The sequence below is a fragment of the Coffea eugenioides genome, chromosome 2 (assembly GCF_003713205.1).
Source record: "Coffea eugenioides isolate CCC68of chromosome 2, Ceug_1.0, whole genome shotgun sequence".
NCBI classification, from domain to species: domain Eukaryota; kingdom Viridiplantae; phylum Streptophyta; class Magnoliopsida; order Gentianales; family Rubiaceae; genus Coffea; species Coffea eugenioides.
In genome coordinates this window covers 14,608,257-14,627,847 of record NC_040036.1, presented here as the reverse complement: position 1 = coordinate 14,627,847, position 19,591 = coordinate 14,608,257, and the positions used below count along the sequence as shown (strand labels likewise).

The 19,591-nt window shown below is 36.7% G+C and overlaps 3 protein-coding genes across 3 annotated transcripts; 1 reads left to right on the top strand and 2 right to left on the bottom strand.

The window, feature by feature from the left end:
* Window positions 1-354: 354 nt before the first annotated feature.
* Window positions 355-8,019, bottom strand: LOC113757301 (receptor kinase-like protein Xa21). Its single transcript, XM_027300663.1, has 6 exons — window positions 7,980-8,019; window positions 6,091-6,162; window positions 3,776-5,779; window positions 3,511-3,641; window positions 586-712; window positions 355-494 (listed from the first exon to the last, which is right to left on the bottom strand). The coding sequence occupies exons 1-6, from the start codon at window positions 8,017-8,019 to the stop codon at window positions 355-357; spliced, it is 2,514 nt and encodes an 837-aa protein (XP_027156464.1).
* Window positions 8,020-8,209: 190 nt separating this feature from the next.
* LOC113757294 (receptor-like protein 35) lies at window positions 8,210-8,992 on the bottom strand. Its single transcript, XM_027300655.1, has one exon. It carries the CDS (start codon window positions 8,990-8,992, stop codon window positions 8,210-8,212), a length of 783 nt encoding a protein of 260 aa, XP_027156456.1.
* Window positions 8,993-11,909: 2,917 nt separating this feature from the next.
* LOC113757285 (receptor-like protein 35) lies at window positions 11,910-13,137 on the top strand. The gene is made up of 2 exons (XM_027300646.1): window positions 11,910-12,828; window positions 13,055-13,137. The coding sequence occupies exons 1-2, from the start codon at window positions 11,910-11,912 to the stop codon at window positions 13,135-13,137; spliced, it is 1,002 nt and encodes a 333-aa protein (XP_027156447.1).
* Window positions 13,138-19,591: the final 6,454 nt, after the last annotated feature.

Sequence of the window (19,591 nt, the reverse complement as noted above, 5' to 3'; positions counted from 1 at the left end):
ATTCGAACATGAGTCCTCCTACCTGGACCCAAAAAAAAAGAAAGAAAGAAAGAAATATTCAATTAGCTATAATTGTTGATAAAGTGATGTTTTTGAAAACAATAGATAGAATTTTTGAGAATATAATAATAAAACATTTAATAAGAAGTTAACTTTAATAGATCAAGTAACTAAATCGCAGTCTAAAAATATTGAAAGACTAAAAAGTCAATATCTTTCATGATACTAAAAGTTAGGTTTGGCGTTGGGTGCCTGGAAAGTGTGGTTCTAAATGAAAATTATTAAAAATTTCTAGGGTTGTAACAAAATTTTGTTAAAACTTGGGAGGCGGCTACCCCTGCTGTCCCCCTGCGCTCAGCCCCAGTTTTGAAGGCTACTTCTGGCTGCAAATTCAAAGCCTGTAATCACCAAGACAGTCACATCATTGGGAAATAGTGCATTTCTAAGCTGAGCCACAGCTCCCAGTTTTAAGCAAGTTGCCTTCATTGAAGCCACTGGTTGCAATGTTGAAGTTCATAGCATGATACCAGCAGAATGATAACCATAGCAAAAGCCAAAGAGTTAATAATATCTCGATAACAAAACATATGCAAGTAGGGAATTGCAAATTAGCAGCACCGCTAAGACGTGCTTCATGTGGCACAAACGAATCATTCCTCAAATTTATTGAAGAACCATCCTCTGGAATTTCCCCTCCTAAGTGATTGAATGACTGGTGCAACGAGAAGTTATTTAAGGTGCGCAAGACTAATAAAGATCTACAATTGAGGGGATATATATATATCTATATATATATATATATATATGCCTTATGTTTTCGGGTAGCAAAGTCTAATTTTGACAAGGACATTGGTGAAAAAATTTATTAAAATCTTAGGGCCTGGATTGTCCGCACCACCCCCATATCCACCCATGATTTGAATTACGCGTAAAAACTGTTTCAACTGCATGTTGGAGTGATTCTGATACTACAGAGATCACCCCAGGTCAGATTATGATGGGATAGGTCTAATATTTCCAAGCTTACCATATATCTCAATGTCTTGGGAATAGACCCTTGGAATTCAATGTACTGATCATGTTCTCTAAGCCTCCAATTTATTACTTGAAAGATTATTCTTCTACATGTCTATGGAAAAATGCACTTGGAAGTTTCCTGCAATCCTGCTATAATCTGCATGTGTCCTTTTAAGAGAACTAGGGAAATTTCCAATGGCTTGGGGAGGGGCAGCTTTCAGTAGATTAATTGATACCAACAAAACAGTTGGACTTCTACAATTTGTCAAAGACAAAAGGAAGCTCATTTCTGAGTCAGAGGTGAAAGAGATTCCACCAAGAATGAGACTCTCAAGGGATCTTAATTCCCCTAGTGATGTTGGAACCAAACCAACAAACTGATTGTTGTCCAATCTTAAATTGGTTAGTTTTATCAAGTTTGAGATTGAATCTAGGATGAATCCATTCAGATTATTTACACCAAGGTATAATTCTTCAAGATTTGGTACCTTATGTCCTATATACGGAGGATGACTTCCTAAAGATTGTTTAAGTTAAATGGAACTCTTTGAGAAGAGGTGTTAAGCATGGATTGCAGGGATGAACCACTTGGATCATTTGTAGTAAATGACAGCATCTTCAGATTCTGAAGACTACGTACCAACAATTTCAGTTTGAATTGGACCTGCCAAATGTGAGAGTACATGAAATTTTTTATTAAAAATAAAGAAAAGATCTGGCCAAATAGCAGAATGATGATTTCTTTGCAAATATTAGGATACGCCAGCGGAGTTGGTAAAACCATAAATGTAACTAGGTAAAAGCAATAAAGAAGATGAAACAAAACAAAGTTGTTGTCCATGGAAAATTATGATTAGAGGGAGCCATAGATTGTCATTTACAGAAACAGTAAAGGTACGTAGTACCTCTGATGAATAGGTTGCTATCTTCTAGACGTCATGTTGTAGGTAAAAGACATCCTGAATTTTCTTTTCCATTTGCGACATATGAACTATTACATACAATTTTCTCAAAATTTTTTTTTGTATTTGTTTAAATTGTCAATGGTATCTGGGACTTTGTATGTAATGTACTACATTTTGTTTTCTCGCACCATGTAATATTACTTAAAAAACTATTGTAATGTACATTGAATATACCACTATATATTCAGATGTAGCATAAAAATAGAGAGTGGCATGGAGATCAATACAAGAAGTGGCAATGGGAATCTCAAGTATTTTTCCACCTATGAGATGAGCTTTTTCTTATAACTTTTTTTACTAGACTGTTATTTCCATTTCTGTTTGAAAGATTCCGGCAGGAACTATTCATGGTCCTTAATTTACCAACAAGGGAAAAATTCGAACTGTAAGGATCAACAAATGCTATGTAATTCTAGCATTACTATTATGTATGGACTCAATAAATAGTAATCGAATAAAACATCTTTGTTATGAAGATGTACAAGCTATTTACATTGTGTTGCAACTTGTTGAAAAGCTTTTACATTATTCAGGAGCGGTTGCACCCCTTTCCCTTGTGGCAGTTTCCAGTGTCTTTCCTTGTTGAAGCATGTTTTACCTAAATTTTTTGGGAAAATTTTCTTATTAACACTAGGACATGAGCTTCCATAGTCTTGATTCATTGAAATATAAGATTTTGGTAAGATATTTGAGGTGCCAATTAAGATGAAAGAGTATCGTTGTCATTGAGTTGGCAAAAGGGGTGAGTGAAGAATATACATATTATACTAATTTGTATAGATTGGCAACTTGATTAATGGAATGGAGTTTGGTAACTAATTATCATCTGCTCCACTGATGATGGAGCTGTGAATCTCCATTCTTAGGGAGACTACTTTACTCCCATAGACAGCTGGGGAGAGTCGTTAATTCCTAATTGCATTCAAAACAAAAAAGTTTCTTTAAAGAATCACATTGCACAGCTATTAGCACAGTTGGAACTTGGGAAAGCAATGACCGGGAAAGAAACCATCGACCACAGATACGAGATGGTCATACACTGAAATTTACCTTAAACAAATTCCATTCCGTGAAGAAAACTTATCGAATGCATCATGCTAAGCAAGCCTTCTTCTACACACCTGTAAGTCGTAGCCTGTCAGCAAGTTTCATTCCTGAATCAACATTCGATGAAGTTAGTTTCACTTTTGATTTTGTTTTCTGATGGCTTAACCTGGATTTTGCATTCAAGCAAAGAAATTTTATGCATTTGCTTTACTTTTACTCGGTCTTTAAGAAGTGATGATGGAGCATGGAATCTTTACCTTTTGACAATTCACTTGGAAAGAAATTCATGTTTGATATTTTTGAGTTCATTCAAAGCATCTGTAATGTCAATCCTCTCCTCTGGTGATTCCACTGTTCATGTGACCGCCATTTCCATGACTTTGAAGATACATTGTACGATTTTTGTTGAATTTTCATCTGAGGGAGTTATCAAGTTGTGGTCTACTAGATCCAGTTCTGGATTTTGCAGCAAATGCCTTACCCAGTCTTTCAATCCACAATCTTCTCTGAACATTTCATCAGTCGGCTTCTTCCTTGAAAATGTTTCCATCAACAGAATGCCAAAGCTATAGACATCACAACTTCTCGACACCTTACCCTCAGATCCATACTCTAGTAGAAATTATAATAATCACAGTCAGTATCCTGCTAGTTGAGAAAAGCCAAAGGAAATAAACACAAGGGCGTTAAAACAAAGCATAAATGGATCAGTTGCTGTGTCGACTAGGATTAGGAGTTCGAGTCACCTGGTGCTATATAGCCAATTGTTGCAAGAGTATTTGTTATTGCCATACTTTCACCTCCACTAAGTAACTTTGCAATTCCAAAGTCACCCACGTGACCTATCATGTCTTGATCCAGAAGAACATTGCTGGGCTTTAGATCACAGTGGACAATAGGTGATGAATAGCCATGGTGGAGATAATCCAGTGCAGTTGCTACATCTATAACTATGTTCAGCCTTTGCAGGAAATCCAAGAAATAGTTGTGAGAATACAACCACCTTTCAAGGCTTCCATTGGGCATGTACTCCAAGACTAAAGCTCTAAAATCATGGTTAGAGCAACTGCTGATGACTTTTACCAGATTTCGATGGCGAATATTCCGCAGGACTTCACATTCTGCATCGAAGCTTTTGAATGCTCCTTCTACTTGCAAATTGAAAACTTTTATTGCCAGAATACTCCCATCCCTAAGCACCCCCTTGTAAACTGAACCATAGCTCCCACTTGCAATCAAGTTGCTTTCACCAAAATCATTAGTTGCATGTACAAGGTCATAGTATGAAATCCTTTCATGTGTGGTTGGAGGGAGTGGATTTGTTTGAGCACGATTTCTGCTTCTATGCTGTGCCATGATGAGCACTAACTCGAAGATAATTACTGCAAAAACTGTCAATGCAGTTGGTAACAAGATGTATGCAAATCTGGGGAACCTTTTCGTCCTGGATGCTTGAGGAGAATTGTTTGGGCAAGGAAGGAGTCTCAAGTGCGCAGGACCACCGCAAAATCCTTCATTGGACATGAATGATTCAATTGTGAAATTGAGGAAAGAACCATTTTCTGGGATTTTTCCGTGCAGGTGGTTGAATGACACATTAAAATGCTGCAACTGCAAGAGTGATACCAATGATGCAGGAATCTCTCCAGTGAGATTATTTTGAGATAGATCCAATGATTCCAAGTTCACCATCTTTCTTACTATCTCAGGAATAGATCCTTGTATCTCATTATGTGCCAATGAGAAGTTAATCAAGTTCTGCAGATTTCCAACAGTTGTTGGGATATTTCCTGAAAACTTATTCCATGACAAGTCTATGGATATTGCGGCCAACAAATTTCCAATTTCTTGAGGTATGAAACCACCAAAAGCATTGGAATGTACATCTAGGTTCAGCAGATCTTTTAAGCTCCCTACGCTGGCAGGCATGGTGGAATTTAATCCGTTGGAGGATAGATTAAGCTTTCCCAGAGAAGACATATTTCCCAAGCATTCTGGAAGTTGACCTGAGAATTTATTTTGACTCAGGTCTAATAGAGTTAAACTCCTGAGATTGCAAAAATTGGGTGAGATGGCCCCTGAAATCCTATTATTTTGAAGTTCTAATGCTTGGATGTTCGATAACCCTTGGAATGCCAATGGAAGTTGCCCCGTGAAGTGATTGCTGCTAAGATCCATTCCTGTCAGCCTACTTAAATTAGCAATTTCAGGTGGAATGCTACCCTCTAGTTCACAAGTATTAACGAGGAATACTTCAAGAGAATTGGACAAATTGGCTATGGTAGGGGGAATGGTACCTTTTACAGAAACTCCGTCCAATATCAGAACTCTTAAACTTTTACAATTCGCCAAAGACGAAATAATGCTCAACTCTTTGGGGGAATCTGTGGCTAAACAGTAGCCTGCAACATCAAGAGTCTCAAGGAGATTCAAACTGCCGAGTGATCTAGGAATTGAACCAGTGAAACGGTTCATGCTGAGTTCCAAAATAACTAGCTTAGTCATGTTTGAGATAGAATCAGGAATCACCCCAGTTAGGTAATTATGCGCCACATTTAATGTTTCTAAATTAGGCAGCAGATGGCCTATACTATGTGGAAGACTTCCTGAAAGCTTATTGTCAGTCAATCTAATGAATGTCATAGTTGAGATGTTGTAGATGGTCACTGGAACTTGACCACTCAAGGTGTTAACAGCAAAGTTTAACATATTCAATTTCTGAAGATTGCCAATTTCTTTCGGTATTGTACCTGCCAAAATTTGAGAATGCAAAACGGGAAAAAGAAAAAAGGCTTTAGGATCCTGATGCTGAAATTCTCCTTACCTTTAAGCAGCAAGAGTAGAATATGATTCTTCTAATTAGATATAGAAGAGAAGTTAAACCATAACCACAAAAAGGTTTCATATGTTTCTAAATTCTAAACTACTCAGCAATTGTTTAGACTTACTCAAGATTTCTCACTATTAATTGCTAAACCATAACCACAAAATAATTAATTGCCAACTCAAGATTTCTCACTATTTAATTAGGACAAACAAAATAATTAATTGTAGAGCTTACCAGAAAGGGCACATCCTTCAATATCTAAACACTCCAAATTCTGGAGATTACCAATCTCCGCTGGAATTCCACCTGCAATGGTATTGTGCACAAAAATTAAATCGCCAGCCATATAACATCACGGACATTTTTCAGTTTCTAAGGAAAGAAAATATGACAGCATTTAAAAACCATGACGACGTCTTGGAAACGAATTGATCCAAGGTTGCTACTTAATTGGTACGAATAGAAAGAACTGTAGAGATTGACTTCCAAATTAAGAGTGAAAAGATTTTTGCCTCCTTTTCCATTAATGAATGCATGGCCTTAGATACACTATGGTTAATTTCATTTAGGTTAATTTTAAAACTGCAATTTTTTTTTTTTTGGTAATTAGTTCCAAGTTACATAACTTGATCTTGACATTTTCCTTTTCTTTTCTTTAGAGAAGGCTACTATATATAATATTTATCTACATCATCAAAATTTTATCGACTACAAACTGATGGAACCAAATCGATGAACAACCATGAATCTGCAGGAACAATCACAAGAATTTGATATAGGAGGCCGCGGCTATACTCTTACAAAACGAAAGAAAAGCCAACGAGGCTGCAAACTTATATATGAATCTTTCCTCCTAACTAATAAGCCCTATGCAACTAATACATCTAATACTTTTAACTACTAACTGCACAGATCATGACACATGGCACCAATTGAATAAAATAAATAAATACTTTCTCAGTCCCATTGAAAGTATCGTACTTTTTTTTTTTTCCTGTTCCAAAATATTTGTCATGTTTGATATTTTCAACTATTTTATACTCTGAAATTCACCATATGTCCTTCATTACTGATGCATAAAGGTAAATAAAATGGAATTACTTTCTACTTCTTACCTTGATCAGCACATGATTAAGGATAAAAGTGGAATAAAAAAAAACTTTGTGGTAAAGTGTACTAGGCATAAAAAGCACATATACCCAAACATGATTAAATATATGGGACAAAGGAGTACCATAAAACTTGGTTAAATTATTTTCCTACACAAACCATTTTAGGAGAGTGCTAATGTAAAAGATATACGTGTGTATGTGAGTGCATGACAAAATGAATAAACTGAAATATCCAAAGGCAATGATGGATGTTTTTTTTTTATAGGGTAAATTACATTTTACCCCCCTGTGGTTTACCCTTTTTTTACATAACTCCACTATGGTTTCAAAAGCTATACATAACCCCCTCATGGTTTGGATTAAAGTGTCAAAGTAACGGAAATAGTCACTCGTAACGGAACTTCTAAAAATGTCGAAATTACCCTTATAAATACATGACACATTAACCCCCTATGATTTTTATATTTTATCATATAACCCCCTTATGGTTTAATACTTTACCATATAACCCCCTTATGATTTTCAAAATATACACATAACCCCCCTTGGTTAATACATAAATTTCAACCTTACATAAGGATATTTTTGACATTTTAGGTGACGCCGTTACGAGTGACTACTTCCGTTACTTTGACACTTTAATCCAAACCATAAGGGGGTTATTTATAGCTTTTGAAACCATAGGGGGGTTATGTGAAAAAACGCTAAACCACAGGGGGGTAAAGTGAAATTTGCCCTTTTTTATATAGTCCCTCTCTCTCTCTGCTTCTTTTGAATTTTGAAATGTAAATGCTTTTCTTTCGATCAAAATTCCATTAACCTAACAAAATGAAGTAATAGCAATGATATATTTGTTTGAGCAAATAAAAAAAATTGGGAGGTAATTTTGGAGGGCATAATTAGTACTATATGGAAACCTGATGAGCACAAAATCAAAGTCACCTAATAGATAAATCCAAACATATACGCTCAGACTCAAGAAAACAAAAGGGAAAAAAAAAAAAAGGTTACCTGCGAATTTGTTCTGACCCAAACTCAAAAGCTTTAGCATGGTTAAGTTTCCAATCTCTCTTGGTAGTGTTCCATTCAAGTCATTGTCGTTCAACGACAGTTCTTCTAGTTCTGAGCAGTTGTCAAACCGCGACAGAATTTGGCCTGATAATGTGTTATAGGCTAGGTAATACCCATGCAGTCTTGAAAGCTTAGAGCACAAGTTCACCGGAAGGTCGCCAGATAACGTGTTATTTCTCAAATTGACTATTTGCAGGGACGAGATGTTGAAAAGTGTTAGTGGTATAAGCCCTGTAAGCTGGTTTATTTGCCATTCTTAAGACTTTCAAGTTTCCTAGATTACCGATTTCTTGGGGAATATTTCCTTGCAATTGATTGGACATGATACTTATGGACTCCAACTTTGATGCATTGAATAGGGAAGTCGGAATGGCACCTGTGAAGCTGTTATTTGACAAATCCAGGGCTTGAAGGTTAGGCAGAGAACCGAACCCCGAAGGAACCTCTCCCCCAAAATTGTTGTTGGCAAGACTAATATATTTGAGCCTGCGTAAATGCACCAGCATGGGCAAATTTGCCTGGAAATTGTTGCCACTGAGGTCAATAGAATTGACAAAAGAGAGGTTTCCTATCTCTGGAGGGATGCTACCTTGAAGGCCTAAGCAAGAGAGATTCAAGGAGACAACTCTATGGTGGCGAGAGGAGCATGTCACTCCAATCCAGTTGCACACTGATACATTTGCAGTCCAATTTTTCCTCAGTAAGTTCGAAGAATGGAACAGTTGGGATTTTAAGGCAAACAATGCTGATTGATCTGTTTGGATGCTGCGTTTGATGTGGGCTATCGAAGCAGTAGGAAGACCTAGCAGCAGTACAAGATGAAAAAGGAAGACAGAAATATCCATGAGAAAAGGTGAAAAGTTGCAGGGCAAATAAGCAAAGACGAGGTTCTTGACTCTGATGACGAAACAAACAGGCCAGATGCCGTAGTATATGTAGTGTTGGAGCCTCATTGAATGGTCCAACGTAAAAAATAAAAATAAAAAATTGAGAAGCAAACCAATTTAACACCAAAATAGGACCTTAAGAAGTAAACATTTGAGTTTGAGAAGCAAATGAGTATGAAAAGGTTTGTGAAACTGAAGACTTGAACAAACAAGCCAGCTGCCTCAATACTATTTGTAGTTTTGGAGCCACTTCGTCTATACTCTGGCGCTGCTAAAGATGGTCCAACGTCAAAAGAAATATATGAGAAGCAAAAGATTTCATTCACTAAAATAATGGATTTATACACTAATCAGATTTTCAGTTGCGCTTGCAAATGCCGGTGGTAAATACAAATTCGTAAATTTTAATGGTTTTAGCAATTTTTCTATTTAATATCTAACGACGTTAAAATTAATCTTGCATACATCGACAATTTATATACTAGCGACTATAGATGGATATTATATATGCAAAATTTGAAGTTTAAATTCAATTTAAAAATATGTGACTTCATCAATAAAAAATTTGTACAAGTACATGTTTTGAAGTATACTTCTTGTAGCTTTCCGTAAGATTTTGTGAAGGGTCAAACTTTCGGCTTTCTTAAAACGTGGATTCTTGAAGGTTGACCCGGGGATGGGGGTGGGGCCATCAAGTCAACATTTCCTCTTAAAATAAGTATAACATCTAACTTTCCGATACTTTTGAAATTAGAGCAATGACCAAATTGTAATACTACGAAAGAAGGCCATTGCCACGATCGGCGGCAGGGAACAACAGGAGCTGCCGCCCCAACACCCCTAAGGTTTGAGAAAATTAAATTTTATAATATATAACTTTTAGAATTTTGGCATTAATTTCTTTGCCAGGCCCCCTAAAAAATTTCATTAGATTTCCTTGACCCCTCTCCCCCTGAGTTTTTGCTAAAAAAAGATAGTTCTTTCTCCTCTTTAAATGTAAGATTAATTTCTGAAATCTCCCTTGAGATTTATTCTAATATCATCTAGACTTTTCAAAATTAAAAAAATCTCACTTACCTCCCCCTATCCGTATGATATACCAGATGTCGCAATCAGAATGGTTGACATGATGATGTTACCCTCAAAGTTTTCTTACTCTTTATGTAGCAAAAGGCTGGGAAAAGAAAAAAAAAAAAAAAAAAAACCCTCCTAAAGCTAAAATATATAAAAACAAAATAACAGGAGTGCCATTTAAAATATTTTTCTCTGTTTGTGTTGCAAAATATTGCTCTAAATCTTCCTATTTGCTGCAATCAGTCTCTTGATATATGTTTTCACTCTAACGTTCCATTGTTGTGTTTGCAGAGAAATGCCTTATTAAGTGTGTTAATAGAACCTATTTCTCTAGTAATGTGGACTAGTGAGTAAAAAGGAGGTAGTTTTTGAGCAAACTAAGGGTAGATATTTCATGTGAAGAGGTTTCCAAAAGTGAGTTACGTAAGAAATCAATAAATTTGACATTAATAAGAACTTCTAGGCAAAATTTTATTAACAAATATTTGGAAGCACTTTATTAACATTTATGCATCAAAGACAATAGTACGTCAATGATATTTAAACATAAATTCAAAATTTATTATGATATGAAATTATTTTAATGTAAAATTTAAACATAAACTTAAGTTTTGCAATTGGCCAAATTACACTATACCCCCTGTGGTATCGCTAATTTTCATATAACCCCCTACAGTTTTAAAAGATATATATAACTCCAAAACTTAAGTTGGTATTACTTGAATAAGAGAAGGGTATTGTTGCCTATTTATCATTATAACATGGGCAATTTAATCATTGCATCAATATTCATCACGGTGTTACTAAAACTAATGATTAACTTTTTCTAGAGGAGCAAAGTATATATATATATATATATATATATTTTTTTTTTTTTTTGTCGAAACGATAGATGTCCTATAACCTAATCTAGCCTAGCCTAAGGAGAAGGGGAGGGGGTTCGATGTGAGTACAGACTCCATCGATGAAGGTCAATTAAGACCGCCACAAATTGTGGCAAATTTGTGGAAGACGGGGATTGAACCCCTGACCTCCAGCATCACCTTTAATGGTGATGACCACTGGACCAAATGGCCAGTGGCGCAAAGTATATATTGTTTTGGTTGAGGGGATAAATTGTGTTCGCCCCCTACTAAGGGAGGCAAAGTGTTATTAAGAAAAATCCTAATTTAAATTTCTCAAAAGTTGGGAACAGGGGGCAGCCCTGTTTCTGTTTGTCCTCCTGCCTCCATGCCTGACCTTGTCCTAATACCATAAATTTGGTCATTTGTCTAACTCCACAAATGTCGAAAAATTGCAATATAATATATTTTCAACATATAATGGTTGACTTGAGGCCCCTTATTACTTCCAGCCATTTACGTGTTTAGAAAGTTGGAATGCGACTCTTCCCCACAAATTGGTGAAAGTTACTACTTGAATAATAACTAGAATATTTTTATCACCGAAATGTCCCTCTGCAAGTATCTGATTATGTAGAAATCCTTTGTTTTAGTAAATAAAAATAGTTTACTCCTCAAATTTCTTTGACATTGGACCATCTTTAGTAGCCACTGATTTTAGACAAAGGGACTCGGGGTCTCAATAGTTGAGTGATATCTTAGTTCAAATCCATTCGTATGCTTTTTTTTTTTTTTATCACATTTAATGCAAATTTTTACAGTTTTGATGTAATTATGAATTTATATTATGGTATGAGTTTACAAATTCAAATTCATACTCAAATTATGCGAATTTACACCAAAATTAATTGGATAGAGCTCAGCTTGTGAGAGGATCCCGTCTGTTTCCTAGACAACGAGACTCAAAAGCTATAAATAGTGAGTCATCTTGCCCGTTCGTTTCATCTTCAGTTTCACAAACCTCGTCTTTACTGATTTCCTCTGCAACTCCTCCCTCCCTTTTTCTCATGGACATAACTACCGTCCTTTTTCATCTTGCATTGCTGCTAAGTCTTCCTACTGTTTCGATAGCCCTCATCAAACGTAGCATCCAAACAGATCAATCAGCATTGTTTGCCTTAAAATCCCAACTGTTCGATTCTTCGAATTTACTGAGGAAAAATTGGACTGCAAATGTCTCAGTGTGCAACTGGTTTGGAGTGACATGCTCCTCTCGCCACCATAGAGTTGTCTCCTTGAATCTCTCTTATTTAGGCCTTCAAGGTAGCATCCCACCAGAGATAGGAAACCTCTCTTTTCTCAGTTCCATTGACCTCAGTGGCAACAATTTCCATGGAAATTTGCCCATGGAAGAAGGAATGGTACATTTACGCAGGCTCAGATATATTAGTCTTGCCAACAACAATTTTGGTGGAGAGGTTCCTCCGTGGTTTGGCTCTCTGCCTAATCTTCGAGTCCTGGATTTATCAAGTAACAGCTTCGTAGGTGGCATTCCGATTTCCCTATTTAATGCATCAAAGTTGGAGTCCATAAGCATCATGTTCAACCAAGTGCAAGGAAATATTCCCCGAGAAATTGGAAATCTTGGCAACTTGAAGATCTTAAGAATGGCAAATAACCAGCTTACAGGGTTTATACCACTTACACTTTTCAACATCTCGTCCTTGCAAATAGTTAATTTGACAAATAACACGCTAACTGGCGACCTTCCAGTGAACCTTTGCTCTGAGCTTTCAAATCTTCTAGAGTTTTACCTATCATCTAACAAATTATCAGGTCAAATTTTGTCACGGTTCGACAATTGCTCGGAACTTCGAGTTCGAGAACTGTCATTGAGCAGCAATGTTTTAAGCGGAACGTTACCAAGAGAAATTGGGAACTTAACCATGCTTAAGGTTTTGAGTTTGGGACAGAACACCTTCGCAGGTAATTTTACTTTTCTTTTGTTGTCTTCAGTCTAAAACTATATGTCATGATTTATTTAGAGGGTAATTTGCACTTTGTCCTCATGAAACTGGATCTATTACATTTGACTACTCGTTTTCGTCGATATAATGGTTTTAAAAATTGATGTCCTATCATTTTGCTTTAAAAGAAATTGACGTGATATTTATGCCGGGCGATTTGATTTTTATGCACAATACTATTGCAGGTGGAATTCCAGCGGAGACTGGTAAGCTTCAGAATTTGGAGCTGTTAGTTATTGACGGATGTGACCTTACTGGTAAGTTCTGAAGTTTTTCTGGTAGAATTTAAAGGAACTAGGTGTTATAAGAGCAAGCCCAAAGAAAATTATATATACTTTTTCAATCTCGTAAAGAAATGTTTTTGTTTGGATAAGAGTTTATTTCGATGATTTATTTGAGATAATTACTGTAATACTTTTTGTGATGTGATGTATGTGAGATAAAAATGTGATTGAAATTTGTGAAGTAAATTATTTTATTTCAAAACTATGCAATCCAAACACCAAATTTATTATGACCAACCCAGTCATGAACCCCGCAAGAGGAATGGTTTAGTGGGTTGTTAGTTCAACCGTGATTCAATGGTTCAACCGCTGGGTTCTCAAAATATAATAAATAAATATATAAATTAAATTACAGGAATTCAAGTTCTTAAAAATATAAAACCAATCCAGTTAAATCTTGCATGTTTAAAGATTCAAAGTTTGAATTATCATCTACATTGAACTTGTTTCAAACATAAACATAAAATTCATTCTTCATAATAAGAACCGACAAGAGACAAGATAAATTTAATTAGGAATCGAAACCAACTTTGAAGTATAATGTCTTGTTTTTATGTAGTTTTTTGCTCTCAATCACAAGATTTTATGTGAGTAATTATTATATTAGGGATGAACTATGGTAAGATATTATTTTGATGTTAGGAATCATAACTAACTTTAATGTATAATATCTTGTTTTTATGCATTTTTTTTTTGCTCTCAATTACAAGATTTTATAAGAGTAATTATTATGTTAGGGATGAATTATGTTAAGATATCATTTCAATAATTTATTTTCTAACTTTTAGGATAAAGTCTGAGATTACTAAAGATTCAAGGAAAGGTTTATTTGAGAAGTGTTTAAGGGGAATAAGTTATGGTAATATATCATTTGATAACTTATTTCTTTACTTTTAGGATAAAGTATAAGAGTACTAAAAATTTGAGAAAAGGCTTATTTGAGGAGTGTTTAAGGAGAAGAAAAAGAAAGATTGAAGGCTTTGGGGAAAGGGAATCAAATATAAGACATTATAGCCTTTAATTTGCAGCATAAAAGTGTTCGTGCCACTAGCCAAAGGGCATGAAATTGTGTGAGAGGTCTTAAGTTTGAATTGTGCAAGTAGAATGTGTCTCAAATTTTGCTCCAAGTGCGAGCTGGAATGCTCAACACTCAGGCTGGTTTTCGGTTCTTTTGATTGAATCAACGGGTATTGACTTTTTATCGGTTCATTTATTCAAATGATCAGATTAGGAACCAGGGTGGCTAGTTTATCGGTTTGACCGGTTGAACTACTGGGTCGGGTTGAATTTAATAACTATATTTCAAACTATAGATCTATATCCTTTTCAAATGAGTAGCCTACTTGTGATTTTAACTAGCAACCATATTTAATGTGTATTTTTATCAATAAATATGAGTAATCTAATATTAGAATGATAAGTTCCAAAATGATCTAGTTTGTGAGCCATTAGTTTGAATGGGGTAAATATGAGTAATCTTGTAATGATAAAGGGGTATATGATTAAAGTACTAAATAAAAATAATTGATTCAACTAACTACAGTTAGGTTTACAGGTGTCCATTGGACACTTGATATGAGGGTGCTCAAGTATTAGTTTTTTGAAAAAATGTTATATATATGGGACAGTATCACAATTTAAGGAGTGCAACAAATGTGACTATATATCTATACAGTAATTTAGGTGTGATTTAGGTGTATTAACAAGTGCTTGTTAGACACCTGTTAAAAAAATCCTTAAACATTTTAGAGACATTTATCTTGGGAAATTAATCCTGTACAGCCGAAAAAAATCAATAAAGGTGATTTAACTATAAGAAAGTGACATTGTAATACGCTCTGTTTTTAAAGTTTGGTGATTTAACTATACTAAATTCGGAAATTCTGCTTGGGCATTGGCTTTCTTTTGAAGACACTAATAATCACTGGCAAAAGTTAAATAAAAAAAAAAAGATAACAAGTACATGTGGCTATCATTTTTATTAATAAAGAAACATACTTTTTATTTATTTATTTATTTATTTTTCGTACAATTTATTTTATTTTTTGGTAAGCTCATTGCTTTTTATTGATCATCAATGAAGCACTGTCAAGAGAAGTTTACAACCTATGCACAACTAGAAATTACATGAAAAAGTAATCATAAGCTATAACAAAAGCAAAAACAACCTATGCAGAAAAAATAGTAAGGGACAGATCCAAAGCAAAGCAAAGCAAAAGTAATCACAATTTTTTTTTACAAAATTTGAATTTTGACCAATAATGATCGTAAATCTTTTCAAGTGGTTGCTTGAAAACGGCCTTCTATCCATTCCTACCCCTATTTCAAAAACAATTAGTCTGCTAATTGCCCCTTAAAAACATGGGAAGATGGTTCTTCTTGTAATTTCTGTTCCATTCTGGCTTCAATATCTTTGTTTTTCTTTTTTATTTTCTCAAATAAAAAACACTGAACTAAAGATTAGTTCTTCTTTACTTTTAGTCTAATGATAGGTTGCAATTTTATCATTTATTTTATTATTAATTTTCCCTATTACTTGACCTGATGTGAATTAATTATTAGATTCTACTCACTTTTCGTAATTTACATTTATTTCAGGGAGTAGAACAAAAATATCACAATCAAGGCCAATTTGACAGTTATCAAGAAAGAGTTCAAGTAACAGGCATCTAGGGACATTTTTGGAATATCAAACCACAACCCTTCTTGGTAATTGGCCCGAAGACAGCATTAAAAGGAGGAGGCCGAAGTCTTCTTGGGGCTATTGAGTCTTCTTCCTCTCCGGAGGGAGAGCCGCCGCACACGAAAGGAAGAATTGAGGGCAGGAAACTAGTACTAGCTTTGCTTCTTAGTTTTTCGTCTTTTAGTGCAGCTTTGGATTTTTCCTTTTTGGTTTCTCGTTAGTAGCTTTCTTCTCCTCGTATGTTAGGAGAAACAATAAAAAAGGACTCAAGCACTTCCTGTAGCTTTTCTTTTGGTCAGTATTCCATCGAATTGGGTTCATCCATTTACCAATTGATGGCTGCGATTTTCTCTCTAACTTCCTGTGGGCTTTGTTCATCAAACACGAACTAATCTCCCCACTCTAGCCAAGGGACAACGGATGCTTTGAGTCACCTAAAATTGTGAGATCGATTTAATTTTATCTTTTTCTTTTATTTATTGGTATTCGCATATTCCTTGGTTGCAGTGCTTATGATTATTTGATTAATTGATTGTCTTGGATCCGGATAATTAATTGATTTGGTAATCTATTGTCAATTAGGGTGTTAAATCCGTAATTGTTTAATTGCTCTAAAATAGTGACAACTGGCATGATTAGATTTGTGTCAGGGGAATACGCGGACTAATCTAAAATAACCCTGGTAGTGTGTTGTTTGGTTAGAATAGGGCTCTTCTAATACGTAAGGCAATTGGGGAATTAAATTCTATGGGCGTACCTAGAATTATTTCTCAATTAGAGCAGTGATTAACGGGCGTACCTTGATCATCGACACAGTAAGGAGGGGTTGACTGTCATCGCTTGTTTGGCAGTTATAACCTATTTATTAGTAAATAATTGGAATTGCCTTTGCTTATCGATGATCAATTAGGTGAACCATTGCTGAAGTTATCTCTTGGCTAGATCTTTAATTAGTATTATCTTGATTCTAGTGAACTTGAAAAGAAACAGTTACTCCCAGTCCCTGTGGATTCGACCCTACTTACCACTATCTACAGAAATTACCTTTAGTTTGAGCAGGTTTTATTATTGCACAGGCTTCGACACCCTTTCAATTTTTGGCGCCGTTGCCGAGGACTGGTGCCAGATTAATTTGTTTCTTTTTGAGTTTATCTTGTTTTCATTTTTTTTAATTTATTTTTCTCTTATTTTTTTTGTTTTTATTTTTTTATGGCTGCTAACATTCCATATTTTGATGATAGACTGGACTTTGTTCCTGAATGGGGTTATGAGACTCATGTTTTTCCTAATGATCAATGGGCTGTTGCAAATTGTGGAACTTATTTTGATTCAGGTTATTCAACTGACACATGCCCCGCATTTCAAGATAATCTAAGCGCTCCAATTGATACTTTTGGAGATTTTCCACCCCAATATCAAACGCAGTATGACCCTTATTCAAACGGGTATGATCAAGGATGGTGGGATAATTCCAATTTTGATTATGCGACCGGGCCAATGGATTTTCAACAGCAAGAGTCTCAACAACCATCGTCCATGTCAGGTATGTCTCTTCAGGAATTGAGTGAATTATTTATTAATACATACCGATTCCAACAGGAGACACAAATGAGGAATGAGATGATGAATGATGCAATGAGTTATCTGGCAGATCAACTGTGTCTATTGACATCTAGAATGAATCGATTGGCTTCTCAAATGGAAGAATTGCCCTCGGAAACCATTGTTGATCTAGAAGAAAATGAGAGTGCAATTTGCTTGACTAGTGATGAGGAGATGCAAGAGTGTCAAAATGAGAAATCTACAGATGCAGTTGAAAAAGAAGCCAAAAAGGAAGAAATGGAACCCCAACCACAACCCATTCAAGTGAAATAATCCAATGAACAATCTCCAAATGCGGTGACATCTCCTCCACTCCTTCATCAATATTCTCCTGACTCTTACTCTTCAATTCCTGTTAACGAAATTGACTTTATTATACCAGACAATTTTGGATTTCATGACAGGAATAAATTAAGAGTGGCGATGGCAAGATATCTTGAACCAATAACTGCAAGTGAGGGAGGAGTGAATGGAGAATGCAAATTATCATCGACTCGTTTGGCGCCATTCACTAGTCCATGGAAGCCCGTAACTCGTATGCTCAAGGATTATTCTATTTACGAGGGTTATCAGGACTATATAGAGGATGAAGCAGTAAGACGAGCCACAAGATTTTATCCTCCATGAGCAAAACATGATAATGTCTAGCCAAAGACATTAAAGAAAGGCGCTCCTTGGGAGGCAACCCAATTGTTCCTTTTAATTGTTTGTTCATTTTCGTGTGGTAGTTTAGATGTGCTCTCCTTGAATTCGACTGATTTTGGGTTTCAGTTTTCGTTTTTGCTGATTTATAGGTGCCCTTCAGTCATGACGCGCCCGCGTGGTGACGTGCATGAAGCTCACGATCAGAAACTTCTGGGAGCTCTCTTGCCCTCATGACGCGCCCGCGTGGTGATGTGCAGGAAGCTCACGACCAGAAACTTCTGGGAGCTCTCTTGGTCTCTTGACGTGCCCGCGTCACGTTTGCGGGAAAGGTAAGTATTCAAAGAAACTCAAGAACGATTATTGATTTCCGGTTAATCACTACTTTTGAATTTCAAAAATAAATTTTGTCAATAATAAAAAAAAAAAAGAGATGATATATGAAAAAAAAAATTTCCACCAAAAAAAAAAAAAAAAAAAAAGAGAGGGGAGTCTTTCCCTAAAAAAAAAAAAATCAAAAATGAAAAAGCAAAAAAAAAAAAAAAAAGATTTTTTCCCCTTTTTCACCGTAGCTCAGTTTTCCTTAAAAAAAAAAAAAAAAACTTTTCTTTTTCCTTCTTTTTCTTTTCTTTCTTTTTCTTTTTCTTTCTTTCTCTTTTCTTTCTTCTTCCCGCTGCCCCTGTTCGCCCCTTCTTTCTTTTCTTCCACCTACGCACGCCGCTTTCTCCATCGCCACCACCTCGCGCGACCAGCGTCGCGCCGCAAGTCACTCTCACCCTCGCAAACGACCACCGCGCGACCATCGAAAGGCAGCCCAGCTCGCCGCTGCCACCCGAAGCTCGCGACGCAGCAGCCCACGGCTGAGCCCACATCTCCCCTGTCCTCCGCAGCTCCTCAGTCCGCCGCCAACCTCGGCCTCCAGCAGCGCCGTAGCCGGCTCACCGCTGCTCGCCCCGCTCCCCTGTCGAGCGACTCAAGCAGCCACTGCAGCGAGCCCAAGCCGACGCCGCCTTCTTCTTCCTCCCACTTCGCACGCCGCTCCACTGACCGTCATCGCCGCTCGCGCTCGCATCTTACTACGCCGCCCACGCCCTCTGTCCCTTGCCGCACGAAATTCCCACCTCTGCTCGCCGCCAGCAGCACGCCACCACGACTCACGCCGCATCCACTCCAGCTTGTCCGCCGACCACCAGACCCACTCCACAGCTCCTACCAGCGCTGACTGCCCGCCGCACCCAATCATGCGACTCCAGCAGCAGCTCCGCCATCCGCGGTTAGTCGCCGCAGCTCAGCAGCCTGAGCTCTCCACCCGCGACTCTACCTCTCTAGCGGGCCTCTCACCACCAGGCCGCCGCCGCGCCAGCCACTACCACTCCAGTTCTTTGTTTGGCGGCCAGTAGAGGTCTTTCAACCTCGATCTCAAAAATTTTTGGTGTTGATTGGTATCGTTTAGCGGCTGTGTTGTTTTACGCCGGATTTGTTCATTCTCTGTTGTTGCCTACCTAATTGAG

Coding starts and splice junctions, on each gene's coding strand:
- LOC113757285 (XM_027300646.1), top strand. CDS start 11,910: ATGGACATAACTACCGTCCTTTTTCATCTTGCATTGCTGCTAAGTCTT. Junction 12,829..13,054: donor GGGACAGAACACCTTCGCAG/GTAATTTTACTT, acceptor ATACTATTGCAG/GTGGAATTCCAGCGGAGACT.
- LOC113757294 (XM_027300655.1), bottom strand. CDS start 8,992: ATGAGGCTCCAACACTACATATACTACGGCATCTGGCCTGTTTGTTTC.
- LOC113757301 (XM_027300663.1), bottom strand. CDS start 8,019: ATGCTAAAGCTTTTGAGTTTGGGTCAGAACAAATTCGCAG. Junction 6,163..7,979: donor GGGTCAGAACAAATTCGCAG/GTAACCTTTTTT, acceptor ATACCATTGCAG/GTGGAATTCCAGCGGAGATT. Junction 495..585: donor GCAATTCCCTACTTGCATAT/GTTTTGTTATCG, acceptor CATTGCAACCAG/TGGCTTCAATGAAGGCAACT.